Source organism: Piliocolobus tephrosceles, chromosome 9 (assembly GCF_002776525.5).
Source record: "Piliocolobus tephrosceles isolate RC106 chromosome 9, ASM277652v3, whole genome shotgun sequence".
Lineage (NCBI taxonomy): Eukaryota > Metazoa > Chordata > Mammalia > Primates > Cercopithecidae > Piliocolobus > Piliocolobus tephrosceles.
The window spans coordinates 19735113-19755317 of record NC_045442.1 but is presented as its reverse complement, the minus strand read 5'-3'; the positions used below and the strand labels follow the sequence as shown (position 1 = coordinate 19755317).

Here is a 20205-nt window from a genome sequence, read left to right as displayed (position 1 = left end):
TGTGTGTGTGTGTGTGTGTGTGTGTGTGTGTGTGTGTGTGTGTGTGTGTGTGTATTTTTAGTAGAGACGGCGTTCCACCATGTTGGCCAGGCTGGTCTCGATCTCCTGACCTCAAGTCACCCGCCCGCCTCCGCTTCCCAAAGTGCTGGGAGTACAGACTTGAGCCACTGCGCCCTGTTTGCCACACAGTCCTAAACACTTGAGGGGATATTACCTTATTCATTCACCTCTATAGCCCAGTGAGATGCTCGTATCATTTCTCTTTTACAGTTGAGGAAATGGAAGCACAGAGAGGTTAAATAACATGCCCAGGGCCTCACAGCTGATAACTGCCCCAGTTGGATTATACGACCCTAGATTTGCTGGTTTCTTAGCTGTGCTGTGCTTCTCCGTTCAAAGTCGTGAAACTAATACTTTTAAAAATTAGAATCAATTATAGCCTATTTCCAGGGTTTAAATCCTGGCTATGTGAGCTTTTGGAACATGAAGGAATAGATATTCCCAGCAGGGATGTTTGTGAAGCACATCTTGCCATGATAAATGAAAACGTATTTTACCTTATTTGGATGGGAGTAGCTTTGCTTTGCCTGGTGGTTCTGGCATGTGTCCTGGTGTGACACTGAAACCACATGTATAGTTAATTGGTTGGATGTGGCAGAGTTCAGTTATCTCATGGGAGGTATACCGGAACCAGCCTCTGACAACAGAATATTTGGTGTCTTTCCAAGCCTTTTGCACTACCCACCTTGAGAAGTGCTTATTTTTCCTACTATTAATCTTATACTGGATTTGGAATATTGTGGAATTCTTACAAAAGAATTGGGTACATGAAAGCTTATCAAATCAAATAAACTTTAAAATATTGTTTACATCTATACAAATAGATGATTTTAAAAAATTTTGGTACGGAAGGTAGTTATATAGTAAGTACACTGTTATAAACAAGCAGGCCATCAACTGGGATTTGGGGAATGTTTTTTATTTTCTAGTCTTGTTTGTATTTACAGGGAGTGTATTTTATTCCCATGAGATTTGACTTCTGTGACTCATAAGTAAAAAAAATATAAAATATTCAGGGTTTGTGTTTAACATAGTATGATTTTCTCCTGGACCCGATTATTGAGGACAGAACGCTAGAAATGACTATTTTCTTGGTTTCTTTAGCAGTAAACTATAATCAAGAAGTCATAAACATAACTTTATATAAAAAACTGTATGCTTTATTTCTTAGGAGACTTAGGTGTTTATGGGTGACAGTGCAGTGTAATGGATAGATTCACACAGACCTGGAATTAGATCCTTATTATTTCCATTTTGTTGTGTGATTTTGAGCCAGTTACTTGACCTCCAAGGCTTATATTTCTCACTTGCAAAATTGAACTATTATTTACCTTTCAGGATTATTATTTGTATTGAAAGTAATATATGTAAAATTCTTAATTCACAGGAAAGCTTACTAAATGTTAGCACCTTTTTATTGTATTCATTGTAATTATTGTTATTGTAAAATACATTATTATTAAGTCTGGTAAGTATCTAGCACAGTAATTGAGATGTAATAATTCTTTCTATACCCCCAGATCTAAGCCACTCTTGACTATTTACAGAAAAGTCATAGAAGACAGATTCACAAATATTTTGCAAGTAGGATATGAAATATGCATTAATTAGTGTGAAGTTCTGTATGATCACTTGATCTGGTATATAATTAGTACTTTAGCAAAATGGATAATTGAGGTCACTGTATACTGAAACCTCATTAGTTTGGACTAATTGACCCAAATACTAGTTTGATCTGCAGATTTTTTTTTTCCTAGAGTTTTGTTACCATTGAGTAGCTACAGTTATTGTTGTTAGTCATTAGTTGTTACTGTTTACTTATTCCTCTCAACTTTGGCTTTCAGTTGCTACTATTCTAAATACCTGCTTCAAGGTATAATTAATAGTTGTAATAGCTGCATTGAGTTATTTATAAGAAGTAAACTTTGTTTTCTTAAATTGGTTAAATAGAGATGCTGTACTTTATTATTAGTTAACAAAATCTTTCTTCATAGTACAGAGTTTACTTTTTTTGGAGGAAAGGGAACACGTTTTTCATCAATATTAATGTTATCTCAATGAAATCTGTAACAACAATAAGTGTATTTTGCTTAACTTTACATTTAACATATTTTATTTTGGATTTACGGTCTCATTCAAATCCAGAGTATTTCAGTTTCTTCTCCTTTAGGAAACTGGCTTAGGCATTTTGTATGTTTACCCTTACACACATTTCACTCCTTTTTGATGTTTAGTTATGTCTTACTATTCTTAAGCTTGACCTTTATTCTTGGTAGCCCATTTGTATCTAATTGCTTATGTAATTAGGTTGATTTACTATTTGATATTTCTTCCTTTTTTTTTTGCCTAAGTATGTTGCCCTTACTCCTTTTCACAGACTATTACACACTTTCTGAAAGAATTTAGTAGCTTTTTCTTGCTTTATTTGCAGACGGCATTGTAATAGCCAGCTTTCCCATCCTCTATTCCTCCTGCTCCCCGACCCGTATCCCCATCACTTTTTGGGCTTTTAATCTCTATTAATTTGCCTTCTTGGTCTTTTCTTCCAAAACACAAATAATCTGTTTAGTCACAGTCATACAGATATGTCTTTTATTTCTTTTGTTGATAGAAAATGATGGTTCATAGTAAACAACAGTAAATAACATGCAACTGCCACAGCCTTTAAATGGTGCTACTTTCTCTTAAAGTGTTTGACTATTCACATTAGTCTTAAAAAAAAAAAGGATCACATTTTAATGGAAAGTTTCAGGTAAATTCCTTTTCCCTTTAATCATTGTAATTTATTTTATGTAAATTTCAGGATTAGAATGGCTGAACACAGAAGAGCCTATTTCTGTCTACAAGGATCTATGTGGAAAAATAGTCATCCTTGATTTCTTCACCTACTGCTGCATAAACTGTATTCACCTATTGCCTGATCTCCATGCATTAGAACACACATACTCTGATAAAGGTATCTGCTCTTTCATTAGTTTCTAACAGACTGTTCTGGCATAGTCACTGGAAGAGTGGCTGACTCATTAGCTCATAGGAGAATGAACATTTGGCAAGACTTCAGTGATTCTAAAAGTAATCTCTAATCTATGACATGTACCTTTTCATAAAGAGTTAAGCTTAGTGATAGTGGTCTGCCTATCACCAAACAACCAGCATTTAGTATATGGCTTTTTTCTCTGAGGCTAAGGGCATAATTTGCTTTTTTCATGATCAGATATTTTAAAAGGTTTTTGTATATTGAGGTTTACTTAAATTTTTTCTATTAAAAAAATAAAATATATGACCTTAATTTTATACTCTTTTCACTGTGATATAAAGGTTTAAAGTTCTTATTAGGAAATGTGACTAGGCTTTCATTAATATTGAATGACATTAACTGCAGTGGAATGCCAAATATAACAGATACTCTTTCAATGACCCTGCTTCATTAAAAAATGATATATTACAGCTAATGTGTTTCAAGGCACACTAGGAAATCCATTTTTATGGTATTACAGATTCTAAAGATGTAGATTACACTTACTGGCTTTAGAAGTTTGAAAAATTAATCAAATTTTTTTTTTTTGGTTTACTTTCTAAAAAAAGAGCATGGGAGTAAATGCAATTAATTAAAGGTACCATTTAATTAGGTTTAAATGAATTGAAGCGCTAATCTTGGAGTGGATTAAAAAAAGAGATAGGGTCACCAATCCTGTGATAGTAAAGATGAGAATAGACGATATATGTACAAAAGTAAAGGATATTCTGAAACTAAACTTTAAAGAGGAAGTAATAGAGAAATCTTCAGTGCAACTTAAACTTCAGATGCTTCTGAATTGTAATAGATTGTATATTAAAATTACCAGTCAAATGATTTATCAAGAACTCAAATATTTCTACTAGCTAAATCCTGTTATTAAAAATACATCTGTATGGATTTAAGAAATGTGGATATCTTATCTCCTAGGTTTTGGATGCCAGTGTTTCTTGTTCAAGACATCACATTTATTGAACATGTTGTTATGTGCAGGGTACTCTGCTAACTGCTGAGGAAATATGTAACAAAATTGAATAAAAAGCATTATGGAACCTGAGGAAAGGAGTAAGTCACTTTGCCTAGAAACATTGGAAAAGATTTCTCAGAGAAGGAAACAATTGAGCTAGCACTTGAAAAATGAGCAGGAGTGCAGCTGAAAATGAAAATGGGGCAGAAGGGACAATCCTGGCTGAGGAAGCGTCAGGTAAACAAGCATGGAAGCACAGAGGAGTAGGATTCTTGCTCCAAGAACAGGTAAATAATTTAGTGTGGCAAGATTGTAAGGGTTCATGGTAAAAGTAAAAGGTGACAAAGGTAGGTTAGGTTAGGACCACATTGTGAAATACATTGTATAGCGTTCTTAATAGTTTAGACTTTTCCTTCTGTTGAGGATACAGAGATATTGAAGTTTGTTTTTGATTTGATTTTTAGTAGACAGATGACATTTGTGTTTTAGAATGGCATTACACATGAAGTTAAGAATCTCAAAGTTTACCAGTTCCATACCTAAGATCACCCCTAAAAGACTATTTGGTGAGTGCATGGTTAACCCCATACCTTAAGCAGATTCAGTGACTTCCTAGAATGGATCCTTATAATCCTTATAATAATGGATCCTTACCACTTTACTGGAAACATTGTTTTTATAGCATATTGTGACAAAAAAATTAAAAATATCTTTATATACAAATTCTGAAAAGTAAAATACTTTGTAAGTGGAGCAAGAATTCACTCTCAGTTTCAACAAAGAATCACAAAGCATACACAAAGAACAGGGAAGTGTGGCCCATTCAAAGGAAAAAAAGTAAACCTATAGAAATTGTCTCTGAAAAATACTTGATAGCCTATCTATGAGACAAAAACTTTAAAACCCTGTCTTAAAGATACCCAAATAACTAAAGGAAAATGTAGAAAAAGTTTTAAAAAAAATGTATGAAGAAGATGGAAATAACAATAAAGAGAAAACCTAAATAGAAGCTAGAAATTCTGAAATTGAAAAGTGGGGACTAATGGAGAGGAGAAACTCTACAGAGGCTCCTTGATTTATAGTGAAGCTTGATAAACCCTTGGTAAGTGGAAAATATTAAGTTGAGAAAGTATGTTTAATGCTTGGCAGCACAGCACATGGTCTCTGACTTACGATGATTCAGCTTAAAATATTTTGACTTGATGGTGGAAAGGTGATACTCAGTAGAAATCATAACTTCCTAAATCATAAGGAGCTCTTTGACTTACAGTGGGATTATAGCCAGATAAACTCATCATAACGTTGAAAAATCATGAGTCAAACCCTCGTAGGTCAGAGGCCATGGAGAAATTCGAAGACAGATTTGAGTAGGCAGGAAGAAGAATCAGTGAACTTGAAGATAAGGCAGTGGAAATGATTGAGGAACAAACAGAACAGAGATTGAAGAAGAGAAAACAGAGCCTAAAGGACCTTGGAACGCCATCAGTCAGACCAGCATATGCATTTTGGCAGAGAATATTTGAAGAAATAATGGTTGAAAACATCCCAAATTTGATGAAAAACATGAACACAAACATCTAAGAAGTTTGGTGAAGTCCAAGTAGGATGAACTCAAAGAGAACCACGCCAAGACACATTATTATCAAACTGCCTAAAATCAAAGAGAAAATCTTGAAAGCAGCAAGAGAGAAGCAACTCATCACATACAAGGAATCTTCAATAATCAGCTGATGTCTCATCAGAAACTTTGGAGGCCGGAAGGCAGTGGGCCAATATATTCAAAGTACTAAAGGAACAAAACTGTCAACCAAGAATTCTATGACTGGCAAACTGTCCTTCAAAAGTGAGAGAGAAAGTAAGACATTTCCAGATAAACAAAAGCTAAGGGAGTTCATTAATAGACCTGCCCTGAAAGAAATGCTAAAGGAGCTGTTCAGGTTGAAATGAAAGGACACTAGACAATAATTTGAAGCCTGTGAAGAAATAAAGATCTCAGTAAAAGTAAATACCTGGGCAAGTATAAAAACTAGCGTTGCTGTAACAATGGTGTTTAACTCCACTTTTTGTTTTCTACATGATTTAAGAGACTACTATATTTTTAAAATTATTCTAAAAGCTAATGTTATTGTAACATCACATTTTGTTTTCTATGTAATTTTTTTTTTTTTTTTTTTTTTTTTTTGAGACATTCTCACTCTATTCCCCAGGCTGGAGTACAGTGGCACAGTCTCAGCCCACTGCAACCTCTGCCTCCCAGGCTCAAACAATTCTTCTGCCTCAGCCTCCCAAGTAGCTGGGATTACAGGTGCCTGCCACCATGCCCAGCTAGTTTTTGTATTTTTTTTTAGTAGAGACAGGGTTTGCCATGTTGGCCAGGCTGGTCTTGAACTCCTGACCTCAGGTGATCCGCCCACCTCGGCCTCTCAAACTGCTGGCTGGAATTAAAGGCATGAGCCACTGCGCCTGGCCTGTTTTCTATGTTATTTAAGGAACTAATGCATTAAAGTAATTATTAGTTTATATATTTGGAGATACAATGTACAAAGATATAATTTGGGGCTATCAACAACCGAAAGGGATGGGATGGAGGTGTTAAAGGAGCAGAGATTTTGTATGTTATTGAAGCTGGCATAAATTCAAATTAGAGGGTAATCACTTTAAGATGTTAAATGTAATTCCCCTGGTTACAAAAAAAAAAAAAAAAAAAAAACTAAAGAGCATACACAAGATGAAATAAAAGAATTTAAATGTTTCACTACAAAATAAAAGTCAACCAAACAAAAAAAGACAGTACTCTAGGAAATGAGGGACACAAAAGCTCTAAGGCATGTAGAAAACAAATAGCCAAATGACAGATAAGTCCCTCTTGGTCAATAATTACTTTAAATGTAAATGGATTATGCCCTCTAATTGAAAGGTAGAAATTGGCAGAATGAACAAATAACATATTCCAGCTATATGTTCTCTTCAAGAGACTCACTTTAGATCCAAAGATACAAACAGGTTAAAATAGAAAGGATGGAAAAGGATATTCTATGCAAATAGTAACTAAAAGAGAGCTAGGATGGCTATGTTAGTATCAGACAAAATGGACTTTAAATCTAAAAAGGTTACAGGAGACAAAGAAGGGCATTATATACTAATAAAAAGCCCAGGCTGAGCACAGACTGCACCTGTAATCCCAGCTACTCAGGAGGCTGAGGCAGGAAGATCACTTGAGGCCAGGAGTAGGCGACCAGCCTGAGTAACATAGCAATACCTCATGTATTAAAAAATTAAAAAATTAATATGTAGATGATACAATGATTATAAACAGGCACTTAATAACAGACAAAATATATGAAGCAAAAATTGACAGAATTGAGGGGAGAAATAGACAATTCTACAATAGTAGTTGGAGAATTATACCTAATATATACAGGACACTCTCCCCAACAAGAGAACACTACCCAACAACAACAGGATTGCATATGGGACATTTTCCAGGATAGACCATAAGTTAATGCCACAAGTTAAATTCAATAGATTTTTTTAAAGATAAAGTATCTTTTCTGATCACAAATGAAGTTAGAAAACAATAACCAAAGGAATACTGGAAAATTCACAAGTTTGTGGAAATCAAAGAGCACACTCTTAAATAACCAGTGGACTAAAGAAGAAAACACATAGGTAATTATTAGAAAATACTTAGAGAAAAATGAAAACAAAATGTGACAAAACTTATGGCACATGGTGAAAACAGGGCTAAGGAAGAATTTATGGTTATAAATGCTTCTATTAAAAAACAAGTATCTTAATCAAATTTTACACCTTAAGTATCTAGAAAAAGAAAAACAGACTAAACCCAAAGCTAACTGAAGGAAGGAAAATAAAGATTCAATCAGGGAGAAACAAAATAGATAATAGAAAAGATCAATTTGGGTACAACCAACCAAAAGTTGATTCTCTGAAAGTACCAGAAAAATTCCTAGACCTATAACTAGCTAGACTAAGAAAAAAGAAGACTCACATTTTTAAAATCAGGAATGAAAATGGGAACATTACTACCGATTCTACAGAAGTAAAAAGGATTATAAGAGTACTGTGAGCAATTGTACACCAACAAATTGGATAACCTAGATGAAATAAGACAAATTTCTGAAAACAACAGCTACTAAGACTAAACTATGAAGAAATAGAAAACCTGAATAGACCTATATCTAGTAGCATTATTCTCAATAGCCAAGATTTAGAAACAGCCTAAGTGTCCATTGATGGATCATAGGTAAGGAAAATGTGGTGTATGCGTATAATGGAATATTATTCAACCTTGGAAGGAAATTCTAACAACATGGATGAACTTTGAGGACATTATGCTAGGTGAAAAAAATTCACAATTTTTGCCACACATAAAAATTCAAATACTGCGTAATTTCACTTATACAGGGTACTTAGAGTAGTCTGAATCATAGAGACAGAAAGTAAAATGGTAGTTGCTAGTGACTAGTGAGAGGGGAGAATGCAGAGCTATTGTGTAATGGGTACATTTTTAGTTTTGCAAGGTGAAATGAGTTCTGGAGATGGAGGATGGCAATAGTTGCACAGCAATAGGAATGTGCTAAATACCCTGAACTGTACACTTACAAATGGTTAAAATAATAAATTTTATGGAAGAAACTGTAAGAACACAAAAATCGGCCAGGTGCGGTAGCTCACATGGTGAAACCCCGTCTCTACTAAAAATACAAAATTAGCTGGGCGTGGTGGCACACATCTGTTATCCTAACTGCTAGGGAGGCTGAGGCAGGAGAATCGCTTGAACTCAGGAGGCAGAGGTTACAGTGAGCCAAGATTTAACAAGTTTTAACAACTGTTTTAAAAATGAACCTTATAAGGTCAGAATTGTACACCACTGGGAAGGGAATAGTCAGTGGTGTGTTGGAGCTGGCTCCTGTAGGCTGGTGAGAGCCATTTGTTAAATATGTAAGAAATTTTATGAGCCAGTGGTAATCTTGAAATCAGCCGTAGTGGGAGTATTTAGACCATGGAAATCAACAAATGCTACAAATCAGAGGTTTTAAAAATTGCTTTTCATCCCCCATTCCTCTCACCATATAAAAGAGCTGGTTTATTAGCATATTACTGGGTATGATTTGCTGGCCCAATGTTCACAGAGGCTTTCTTTTTCTTTCTTTTTTTTAAATATAACATGGACTTCTTTTTTTTTTTTTACTTTAAGTTCTGAGATACATGCGCTGAACGTACAGGTTTGTTACATAGTGGAATAAATTTTTAAACATTAAAAATATTTTGTAAGTAGTCTCAACATTGTATTTCAAAGAAACATTACTTCTATAATATGCTGCTATATGAAAATCCTGATAACTTAATAAAAGATTTTTATGTTGATTAGAAGATAAGTTCAGTTCATATTCATAAAAGCGGACATACCCAGAAATGATCACATGACAGCTCAATAAGCTGTCACTAAGTCACTAAAGTAAATTTGCTTTTTTTGTAGTTAAATGTCTTCTCCCATTACTATTTGATATACTTCTGAATGTATCTGCAGCAGTGCTATTTATGTTCTCGAAGTGACAATTGGCAGCATATTTAAAATTCCATGAAATGTTCCGCTCATTTTACCATAAAGCCAAAAATGCTCCACTGAATAAGGAAGTGTTTATTAATTCAAAACATCTTGAAAGATGTCCAATTTTGTAATCAACTTGCTTCCTCTAAATCAGCTTTTAAACACGGGTTTGTAATAGGGGGCAGTGCCACTTCCACAGTAGTGAATGAGAAATCGCAAATGCCAAAAAGTTTGAAAGTAAAAAGCAAAACGTATTTAATAGTAATGAATTGTTCTGATGTTTAAACATTTTAAAAGAAGTAACTATGCCCTAAGATTGTTATTAATTAATAATAACTTAGTACATATTTATGTTAAACTGCAACCCTTTTCTACTTGAGAGCTTCTAAGTTTTTTATTTATGGTGGGTACATTAATGGTATGTTACTAAATGGTACTGAAATTGAACATAATGGCTATTATCTAAGGAAAAGCACTTTTGTTTTATAGGAAAGCATCTATTAGGAAAACCTTGTATTTTAATGTGATTGCTAGGTGTACGTTATGTTAATGTATAACTAAATCAGACTTCTAAAAATCTGAATTTCATATTACTATTGAGTAAATGCTAGTATTGTCATGTAGTATATGCTTTTTTGTTTTATACTGTATTAAAAATTAGAAGAAGGCACTTTTAATTTTAGAGTAAAACTAAGCCTTTAAATAAGTCTGTATGTGATTTCACTTTGTGTCATGGTTCTCAAACCTCGCCACCCCCCCAGCTCCTCCACCAGGTTTGATAGTTTTCATTAGGAGTACTCACTCACAAGATTCAGTTGTACTGAATCAACTACTCAAAAGATATAGTTGTACTCATGGCTGTATTATAGCAAAAAGATACCAAGCAGAATCAGGAAAGGGAAAAGATGCATGGGACTAGTTGAAGGGAGACCAGGTACAAGATTCTAGAGTCTTCTTTCAGTGGAGTCAACCCAAGATGCTCTTAATTTCCTCAGCAATGTGTTGTGACAGCACATTTGGGATGTTGCCAACCAGAGAAGCTCAGAAATAACCAAGGCTTTTACTGGGGGCTGGTCATGTAGGCAGCTTCTGCCTGCTGTCATGTTTCAAAAGTCCAGACTCTCAGAAGGAAAGCAGGTATTCAGCATAAACTGTGTTGTTTGTACAAACATTTTAGGCATAGTGAGCCACTCTTATCAGTTCTAGGAATGGTGAAAACCCTCCCGAAATCTAAGCTCCCAGAAGCCAGGCAAGAGCCAATCTTGTCTGCACACCTTTTAAAGGATAGCAGTCAGGGTTACTATGTTAACTCTTTCTGCACACACTTTATATTTTCTTTATTCAGTAGTTCATCTATGTATTGTTCTGTGTTCTTAAATAAAGTACTATGAAAACATTGCAATTTATGGCACATTTTCAGATGTTTAGTGTGGACAACAGCCTGACATCAGTGTTTGATTTGTTTTTTTGTTTGAACCGTAGGTGAGTAGGGAAACTGCTAATGGATGGATGGAGATTTTACACATGTAGAGCCAACACCAAAACTAGGAATTAGAGTTTTGGTATATTAGTCATAGTTTGATCAGAGAAGCACAACAATTGGGGATAATAATGAGAGAACTAATAGGGGATTCATTTTAGGTAGTTGACTTTGTGTTATTGGAGCTACATGGCTAACCAGTATATGTGAGGTGGTTCCTTCTGTGTGCTCCTGCAACCTACCTGAGTTTGCTAACTTTTCACAGTCTTCAAGCAGAGGTGTGTGTGTATATGTTCTTGTGCTTTAGTTTGGAATTAAAGTTGTAATTGTTGGCAAATTGTATCTCCTGATGGCAGGACAGGCAGTTGAGAAGGAAAGATGGTTATAAAGTAGCAGAGAACAAGGGCAAACCTCAGAAAAAAGGTGCAAACATGAGCTAGAACTCACAAGGATAAACTGAAACCTATGTAAATTTCAGTTTAGATAATGAAGTGGAGCAAAACACTCATCTGGCCCAGAAATTGGAGATGCGGAAGGAGGAGATCTACAACCCTGATACTACTGCTTTCATTTGCCTCTCATATCTTTTTTTAACCCCTTTATTTTTAGCCTTTCTGATTCACGTTTTCTTAGATGTATCTTTTATATAAAGAACTTATCTAGATCTTTTTCTTTTAATAATGAGTTAAGCCCATTGGTATTTATTCGCATGACTGGTAATGTACAAATATTATGTGTATTTGGTTATATCTGTTGTGTTTATCAACATGATGCACTTTCTTTGCTGTTTTATTTTCCTAATCTCTTCTGATATTTATACGTTTACATTTATCTTTTATTAATCTTTGTACTTACAACTTTAAAAAATAATAATAGCAAAATTTGTTGAAATTTTACTTTACACTAGGTACTATGCTAACTGCCTTACACAGATATCTCTTTTAATCCACCTGACTTACAAGGCATTTACTGTTGTTTTCCTCATTTTGCAAATGAGAAAACAGATGAACAGTTAAGTAACTTGCCCAAGGTAACAGGTGTGCAGTCCTTCCCACACTGCCCCACCACCTTTACCCACATTCCCCAGGCAACCATTCCTCACTGCATCTTTTTTCCCCAGCTGCTTTCAAGGTGTGTGTGTGGGGTGTGTGTGTTCAGCCTTTGGTTTTCAGCAGTTTGTTTATGATGTGTCTAGACATGGTTTTAATTTGTGTATGCTGAGCTTGAATTCTCTAAATTTATATATTTAATCAAATTTTGAAAGTTTGGGCATTATTCAGTTATTTTTTTCTGCCCCAATCTATTCACTTTTTCTGGGATTCCAGTTATACTTACTTAGATATTTTGAAACTGTTCCACAGACCTCTAGGTTCTGTTTATTTTTGTTTCAATCTTCTTTCTCTCTTTGTGTTCTTTAGATTGGATAATTTCTGTTGAGCTGTCTTCAGGTTCATTAACCTTTTCTTTGTCATGTCCTTTGTGCCAATGAGATCATCCAGTGAATTTGTGGTATTTTTCAGTTCTAAAATTTTTAGTTATTTTTTATAATTTCCATTTCTCTGTTTATGTTTCCATCTTTTTACTTACTTCATATGTGTTTTTCTTTACCTCATGGAGCATAGTTGTCTAGTTGCTTGAAAGTCTTTGGTAAGTCGAACATCTGCTTTATTTTAGCATCGATATCTCTTGATTTTTTTTCCCCCTTGATAATTGACCATATTTCCTTGTTCTTTTCTTTGAATGTCAGGTAATTTTGGATTGTATCCTGGATGTTGGAATGTGATGATATGTGAACTCTGGGTTCCGTTGTAATCCTGTAGGGAATATTGGTAGCTTTATTTTAGTAGGCATTCAACCCTCTTAATTCAAATTGTAACTTCTGTCTCATCTTTCCTCAGCTCTCTCTCCTGTAAACCCAGTTATTCGGTTTTCAGCTCCCCAAGCATTTGCTACACTTTTTTGAGTCTGTTCCGTGTACTGTAGTTTAGAGGTTAAACTAAGACTTGTGAGTGTTCATACTCAGAAATAAGGAGTTGCTTTCCCCAGCCCTTCCCCTCAGGGTTTCTCCCACACTGTCCAGGTTATGTGGTTTCTTGGGCCAGAGTTGCAGCCAGGTTTCTGTTGGAGTTTTGGCTCCCCATACAGCTCCAAAACTGGAACCCACTCTCAGGGCAAAGCTAGGAAAAGGATGGAAAAAGAAAATAAAATTGGCAGTTCACTCTTCTGTCACTTGCTTTTCTGAGTTTTGACCCTCCTGTACAATCTACCTGGTTTTGTTTACTTTTCTCTGTCTTCAAGCAGGGTGTGTCTTCAAGCATGCATGTTTGTGTTTTGATTTGGAATTAATAGTTGTAATAAAAGCATGAGCTGCTGGGAAATTATACCTCCTGATTTGTGTGGTTTTATTTGTTCATCTTGCAGGTTTGAGTAGTTTTTGATGGATGTGTTGGGAGATTTGAATGTACTTAGCTGTTATTATCTCTACTAGTTTGGTAGTAAATGTTGAAATTTTTCACTGAATCCAGACTAACACTGTTATTTTTTGTGTATGTGTGTGTCACTAACTTCTTGAAATAATGTATTGATTAGATAAGAGAAGTATGTTGTTTTCAGCAGTTATGTCTGCAGAAAGTCTTGTTCTAAGAACCATACAATAGGAATTTTAAATAAATCAAAAGCCTTATATTATGGAAACATCTTCCTTATATTTATTCTGTTAATCTGTAATGTAAAGTTAGATCAAAAAATATAAGAGAGTGATATAACAATAAATACCTCCCAAAAGCAGGCATAAGCAACTGAATTTCAAAGGGGCTTATTATAGGTGGGAAAAATTTCAACATTTAATAAGAAAATAAAGATGATTTTTATAGCATTATCTAAATAAAAAAGGAGTTTTAATCCTTCAATAACCATATGAATTTGATCATATGTGTTTTTATGTAATAATCAAGATTGTTGTGAGATTTAAATTTGTTAGTTTTTTATATTTGTGTTAAAATGCAGTTGAAGATCCCAGCATAGTTCTACTTTTTATTTTTTTTGATCTATGGACTTTTAATATTTATTAGTGACCCAAAACCTAATGTGTGGATGATGCTATTCAAACTTAAATATTTAATAATGTTTAACATATAATGTTTTCCTTTCAGATGGTCTTCTCATTATTGGTGTTCACTCAGCTAAGTTTCCAAATGAAAAAGTCCTGGATAACATTAAGAGTGCTGTTCTTCGATACAACATCACCCACCCTGTGGTTAATGATGCAGATGCCAGCCTTTGGCAAGAACTAGAAGTTTCCTGCTGGCCAACTCTAGTCATACTTGGACCTCGTGGAAACATGTTATTTTCTTTGATTGGAGAGGGACACAAAGATAAATTATTTTTATATACTTCAATTGCTTTAAAGTATTACAAAGACAGGGGGCAGATCAGAGATGATAAAATTGGAATTAAACTCTATAAAGATTCTTTGCCACCTTCACCATTGCTGTTTCCTGGCAAAGTAACAGTAGACCAAGTTACTAATAGATTGGTAATAGCAGACACTGGACATCATAGAATTTTGGTCGTTTGGAAGAATGGACAAATTCAGTATAGCATTGGAGGTAAAGCTTCTGATTATGATATATAATATGTTTTACAGTAAAAAATAGCTCAGGTAAATATAAAAGTTGAAATGTCTACATGAAAACTATAGAAAATGATATACATTGACTTAACTTCCTAACAAAAAATTTTTTGTTAATTAATGCATGATGTCTGAATTAGCCTCTTCTCACTCCCTCATAAAACAAACAAAAACACTGAAAAAGCTCCAGGTGAAAAAGAGGAAATAGTTCAGCTTTTAGATACATTTGTACATTCTATCTTTTTTTTTTTTTTAACTGCTGTACTTACTGTTTCTTATGAAAACATACATTTTGGATGTCAGACATTTTAAGTAGAAGTATTATGTTTCACTTTCCAACAAAATATAGCCATATCTTTTTAAAGATCATGTCAGTGCCCCATGAACTTGAGAAGTAGTTTATAAAATAAATAAGCTAGAATTTGTGCATAATTTTACTTTTCTCTCCTTCCTTCCATAAGAACTTGAACATGTGTCTGGATCTATTTCCAGAATAGAAATAGGTGTAGCAGAGTGTAAGTATCATGCAAGCATAGATCATTTTGTTCTATATCTCCCTGGTCTTAGATCTAAAACTACCTCTTGGTTACATGTACATAATTAATAAACTCTACGGAGTACATTCTTATTAATCTTGCTTATCTAAACTGACATCTGACAACATGTTAGTCAAAGACAAAAGTAATTCATCTCTTTGCAGTCAGTCCTGTTTTAGTAATATATGCAGCATTAGTACATAAAGTAGGAATGTCTCAGTTCCTAATATAAAAAAGCTAGTTGTAGTCCTATGCCCTGATGGTATTCTTAATGTGCCAAGATACAGTAGCTACGTGTTGTGTTTTGTGGTGTTTGTTTTGTTTTGGCTACTTGGTATTTTGATTTATGACAGGCAGTTACGAGAATTGAATTGTTACTCAAAAAGTGTCTTTTGTAGCAGCTTGAACTTAAGTGGTTTTGAAGAGTTTAATAGATTCTGTGATTTTCAAAATAGTGTAGGTGAATATTCTTTGTTAAAAGAGAAACCAAGCTACACTGCCGAAACATATTTCTTTGTTAAAAGAGAAACCAAGCAAGCTACACTACCCAAACATATTTCTATAAATACTGTTATCTTTTGATATAGTTATTCTTTAATTTTTAAAAAAGAATTCTTTGGTCAGATACACTCAGGAAACACTACTTTAATGTTATCTAACAGATTTTTATTGGTGATGGTATAATATTTCTCAAATTTTTTACTCTGCTAATTTTCCTCATGAGGGGGTATAGTACGCAATCTTTTCCAATCTTGCATAACCACAGAACTCTCCCTTTTTTTTCAGGGAACTCTTGTCAATATAAACAACAATAACAGTATTATTAACAATTATAGTTACAGCAGACACTGTATGTCTGGCATTATTCGAAACATTTTACTTGTATGAACTCATTTTTGCCTGCACAGTGTTATGAGTTAGGTAATTAGTTCCATTTTACAGAAGAAAAACTGAGACACAAAGAACTTGCCCAAACCACCAGCTAGAAAGAGACAGACCTGGGATTTAGACAGGGTCTATCGGGCTCTTGAATTCGTTTCCTTTTTTTTGAGACAGAGTCTCACTCTGTCGCCCAAGCTGGAATGGAGTGGCATGATCTCGGCTCACTGCAACCTCCACCTCCCAGGTTCAAGCAATTCTCCTGCCCCAGCGTTCCAAGTAACTGGGATTACAGGTGCCTGCCACTTCGCCTGGCCAATTTTTTGTATTTTTAGTAGAGATGGGATTTCATTGTTTTAGCTAGGCTGGTCTTGAACTCTTGACCTCAAGTGATCTGCCTGCTTTGGCCTCCCAAAATACTGAGATTACAGGTGTGAGCCACTGTGCAAGGCCTTGAGTTTGTTTTCTAACCACTCCATTACACTACCTTTTTATGGCTGCCCGGACAATGGAGTTCCACAAAGCAGTTTGATTTAGAGGCTTTGAATGGCTTGTTTGCTGGCCATGGAAATAACAATTACATTTTATTGTGTTATACTCTCCACCCTTGAAACTCTACATGAATTGTTAAAACTGAGAAGTGTACTAGAATCACACTCTATTACAGTGTGTACGATATATCGTAGGACTTTGTGACAAAGTGAAATAGTAGATAAGAAGGATTCTTCGTCTGGGGTCCTTGGACTCCTAAAGGAAAGGCTTCAGTGGTCCTCGGGATCTAGGATTGTTTGCAACAATTTAGCCATGTGTATTTTTCTAGGGAAAGGGCTTGTATTATCCAAGGAGCATATCTTTCAAAAATGTTAAAAAGTGTTCATCTGTTGAATAATTGGAGTTATTTTAAAATATTTGTAGTCTACATAATGGATAATTAGAATGCTTTTAAAATTATTTTCTTTGCTATATGCTACTATGTTTAAGTGCACTAGTAATTACACTATGAGCCCTATCATTAGCAAAACTCCTTGAGGAACATTTTAGTTTTTATATGGACATACCATGTTTTTATATTAAATATTAAATATTAAAATCCCAGCATTAAATACAAGTTTGTTTTGTTTTGTTTTACCTTGAGATCACTTCTTAAGTGGGAAATTTTATCTCATTTTAGGACCCAACCCTGGAAGAAAAGATGGAATATTTTCAGAATCAACTTTCAATTCTCCACAGGGTGTAGCCATAATGAATAATATCATATATGTGGCAGACACTCAAAACCACCTTATAAGAAAGGTAATTTTCATTTTAAATTTGTTTTAATACTTATAATCAGAAAAAGTGAATTGTATTTGCTACATTAAATATTTGAAGTTAAAGGGTGATGCTTATGTGTGTCAATGTCCTTGTTCTGCTTTTTTTGAGGTACTTACTTTAGTTTTATTCTCAAGTATCCTGTTGATATTTGCGTCGGTATGGTATGTAGTTACCACAAAAGAAAACCCCACTGAGTTCTTTTTTTAACCCTTTGTTTCAAAGCTGTGTCCCTAATCACTCAAAAGCTCCTCATTTTGAAGTATTTTCCTAACCACTAGTTTACAATGATCCTTTGTCCTTTTTCAGTTAAATTTTCTCAAACTAGAAAAAAAATCATATCATTCCTGCTTCTCTTCAACTCTTATGCTTTGGCTTGAAATACTGATTAGCCAATTCGTCTTAAAACTTGTTTTATCTTATTATAAAAGTAATATGTGTTCTTATTTCTAAAAAGTCAGCTAATACATAAAGCTAAAAAAAAGGTCCCCTGACCATCAATTCCAGTTTCCCAGAGGTAACCATCCACTGTTAAAGTGTGTGTCTTTTTGGAAATTTTCTACTCTTATAAAAATACATTGATATTAAAAAGCCTATTTGTAGATAATTTTTTTTAAATAAAGGTAATGATACTATGCATACATAATGTTTTGTAGGTTTTTCTAACTTTATTTTTTTGCGTATTAGTCACCTGAATGATATGACGATATCACATTTCATTGTAGATGTACTCAGTTATTTCACACATTTCCTACCTATGGCTGTTTTGGCTAAACCATTGGTCTTTAAGTTGCTATGTGTTTGGAAAATAAGTAACCAAGTTCCTCATACTCATCCTGTCTAAATACATTGTTTCAGATACCTCCTTGTTTTTCTCACTGTTTCTTTCAGTATTGACATTTATCCTCATTTATTTGACAATATTATCACCTATATACACATAGTAGAAAAAAATACATATATAATAATAGCGACTGTACTGTAAGTCCCCCTGAGGGCTAGAAATATGTTTTGTCTACTACTAAATACTGGCATCTAGAAAAGACCTGGCCTATCATAGGTGTTCAACAGGTATTTGTTGGATGATTTTATGAGCAAATAATACTGTTTCATGAAGCACTTTCGAAAGTGTGTATTCCTCTTAATATAAAAGTGTTACATGAAAAACAGATTTTGTGGGTTAATACATTAAAGCAAACGTGTTTTTTAAAGTCTTAGAGACTTTCTTCCAGACTTAAATATGCTAATGTGTTGTTGAGTGCGTTAATAGGGGGATATTTGTGCAGCATTTCTAAACTTATTTGACCAGAGATCCTTTTATAGGCAGAGCTGTTCATAGGACTAATGTGTCCATTGTGTATATTTTATGGAAAAGTTTATGAAGGAAAGTTGATATAATGTCATGGAACTACCTGGGTTCAGGTCCCAGATTCTTGACTTACCAACTGTGGGATGTTGAAAAAGTTACTTAACGATCTGTGTTTTAGTTTTCTCTAAAATATTAAAATTGTCATATAGTTATGAGCATGGCTGGATAGCTGGTTGGCTTCCTCACTGTTGGATCAGTGCTTGGCATATACAAGTTTTAATATGTGTCAATCACTAACTGAGCACAATTGAAATATGTGCATTTAATTTTTAGAAACATGTATTTTGCTACATTGTGTTTTAAAATTTCATTTAAAATTTTTTGTTTAGTTAAGATGAGATCAATGCCAGATCTGGAGGCATGATGGGAGACGGGGATAAGAGGGGAAAAGTGGAAGAATGGACAGGTGGGGAAATGAAAAGGACTGATTATGTGCTTTTGAATAAGAAGTTCATGCTGTAATTGATTGGCCTTTTTTAAAATAAAACTTTATATTGCACATACACTCTAAATGTTCTATTGAAAATCTTTACACAGCAAAAGACAAAAGCAAAAGTAACTTTCCTTGCATAAAACCATCCTTTCAATTTCTATAGATTGACCTAGAGGCTGAGAAGGTGAGCACTGTAGCTGGCATTGGAATTCAAGGTACAGATAAAGAAGGTGGAGCAAAAGGAGAACAACAACCCATTAGTTCTCCTTGGGATGTAGTTTTTGGAACATCAGGTATGTGAACTTTTGATATTAAATGTAAAAGTAAATTTTGCTTCATATAAGTTTTAAAAATATTCTTGAGATAGTCATTTGGATTAATTCTATTGCCAATTACTTTATTTTATACTTTTATACCTATGCCTCAGAGTTTGTTAATTGTGTAAAAACAAAACTAGCAGTAATATAGGTATATATTATATATACTAGAGTGTGTATTATATATAATATTACCTATTTTATCTGTAAGATAGACTATGTGTTACTCTAAAGAATTATATATTAGATGCACCCTCCAATTAATGTAGTTCTGAATTTCTTATATTGAAAGGATTATAGTTTCAGAACTTCAAAAGATTATTCATGGACAGTAATCAATAATAAAAATAAATTTATTATTCATAAATAAGGAACTTACAGTGTCATTATATACTCTAGTTTGAAAAAGAAAAAGAGGCAGCTGCTTTTGCTTTAGATTTAAAAAATTTATATTAAAGTATGATAGCTTCTTTTGAGCAATTAAACTTTTACCCTACTGAATTGTGTAGACATTGATAATGAATGAAACGTAATGTTACCTTTATTATCTATATTAATTGACTAAAAGAAATCCAGGAGTACTCTTATTAGTATTCTTATTTTTTATTGGCTATCAGTGATACTGAGATGGTCA

General features: G+C 34.0%; 1 protein-coding gene across 5 annotated transcripts in view; it reads left to right on the top strand.

Annotated features, from left to right (window-relative positions):
• NHLRC2 (NHL repeat containing 2) overlaps nt 1-20205 on the top strand; it is a 57391-nt gene that overhangs the window by 1167 nt on the left and 36019 nt on the right. For all 5 annotated transcript variants that reach the window (XR_002730499.2, XM_023206643.2, XM_023206641.2 and 2 more), the window contains exons 2-5: nt 2864-3016; nt 14248-14703; nt 17313-17434; nt 19418-19547. Coding sequence is in view for 4 of the 5 variants with exons in the window: in XM_023206643.2 (XP_023062411.1) it covers nt 2864-3016; nt 14248-14703; nt 17313-17434; nt 19418-19547 (861 nt within the window). In the remaining variant the exon portion in view is untranslated. The remainder of the gene's footprint in view (nt 1-2863; nt 3017-14247; nt 14704-17312; nt 17435-19417; nt 19548-20205) is intronic.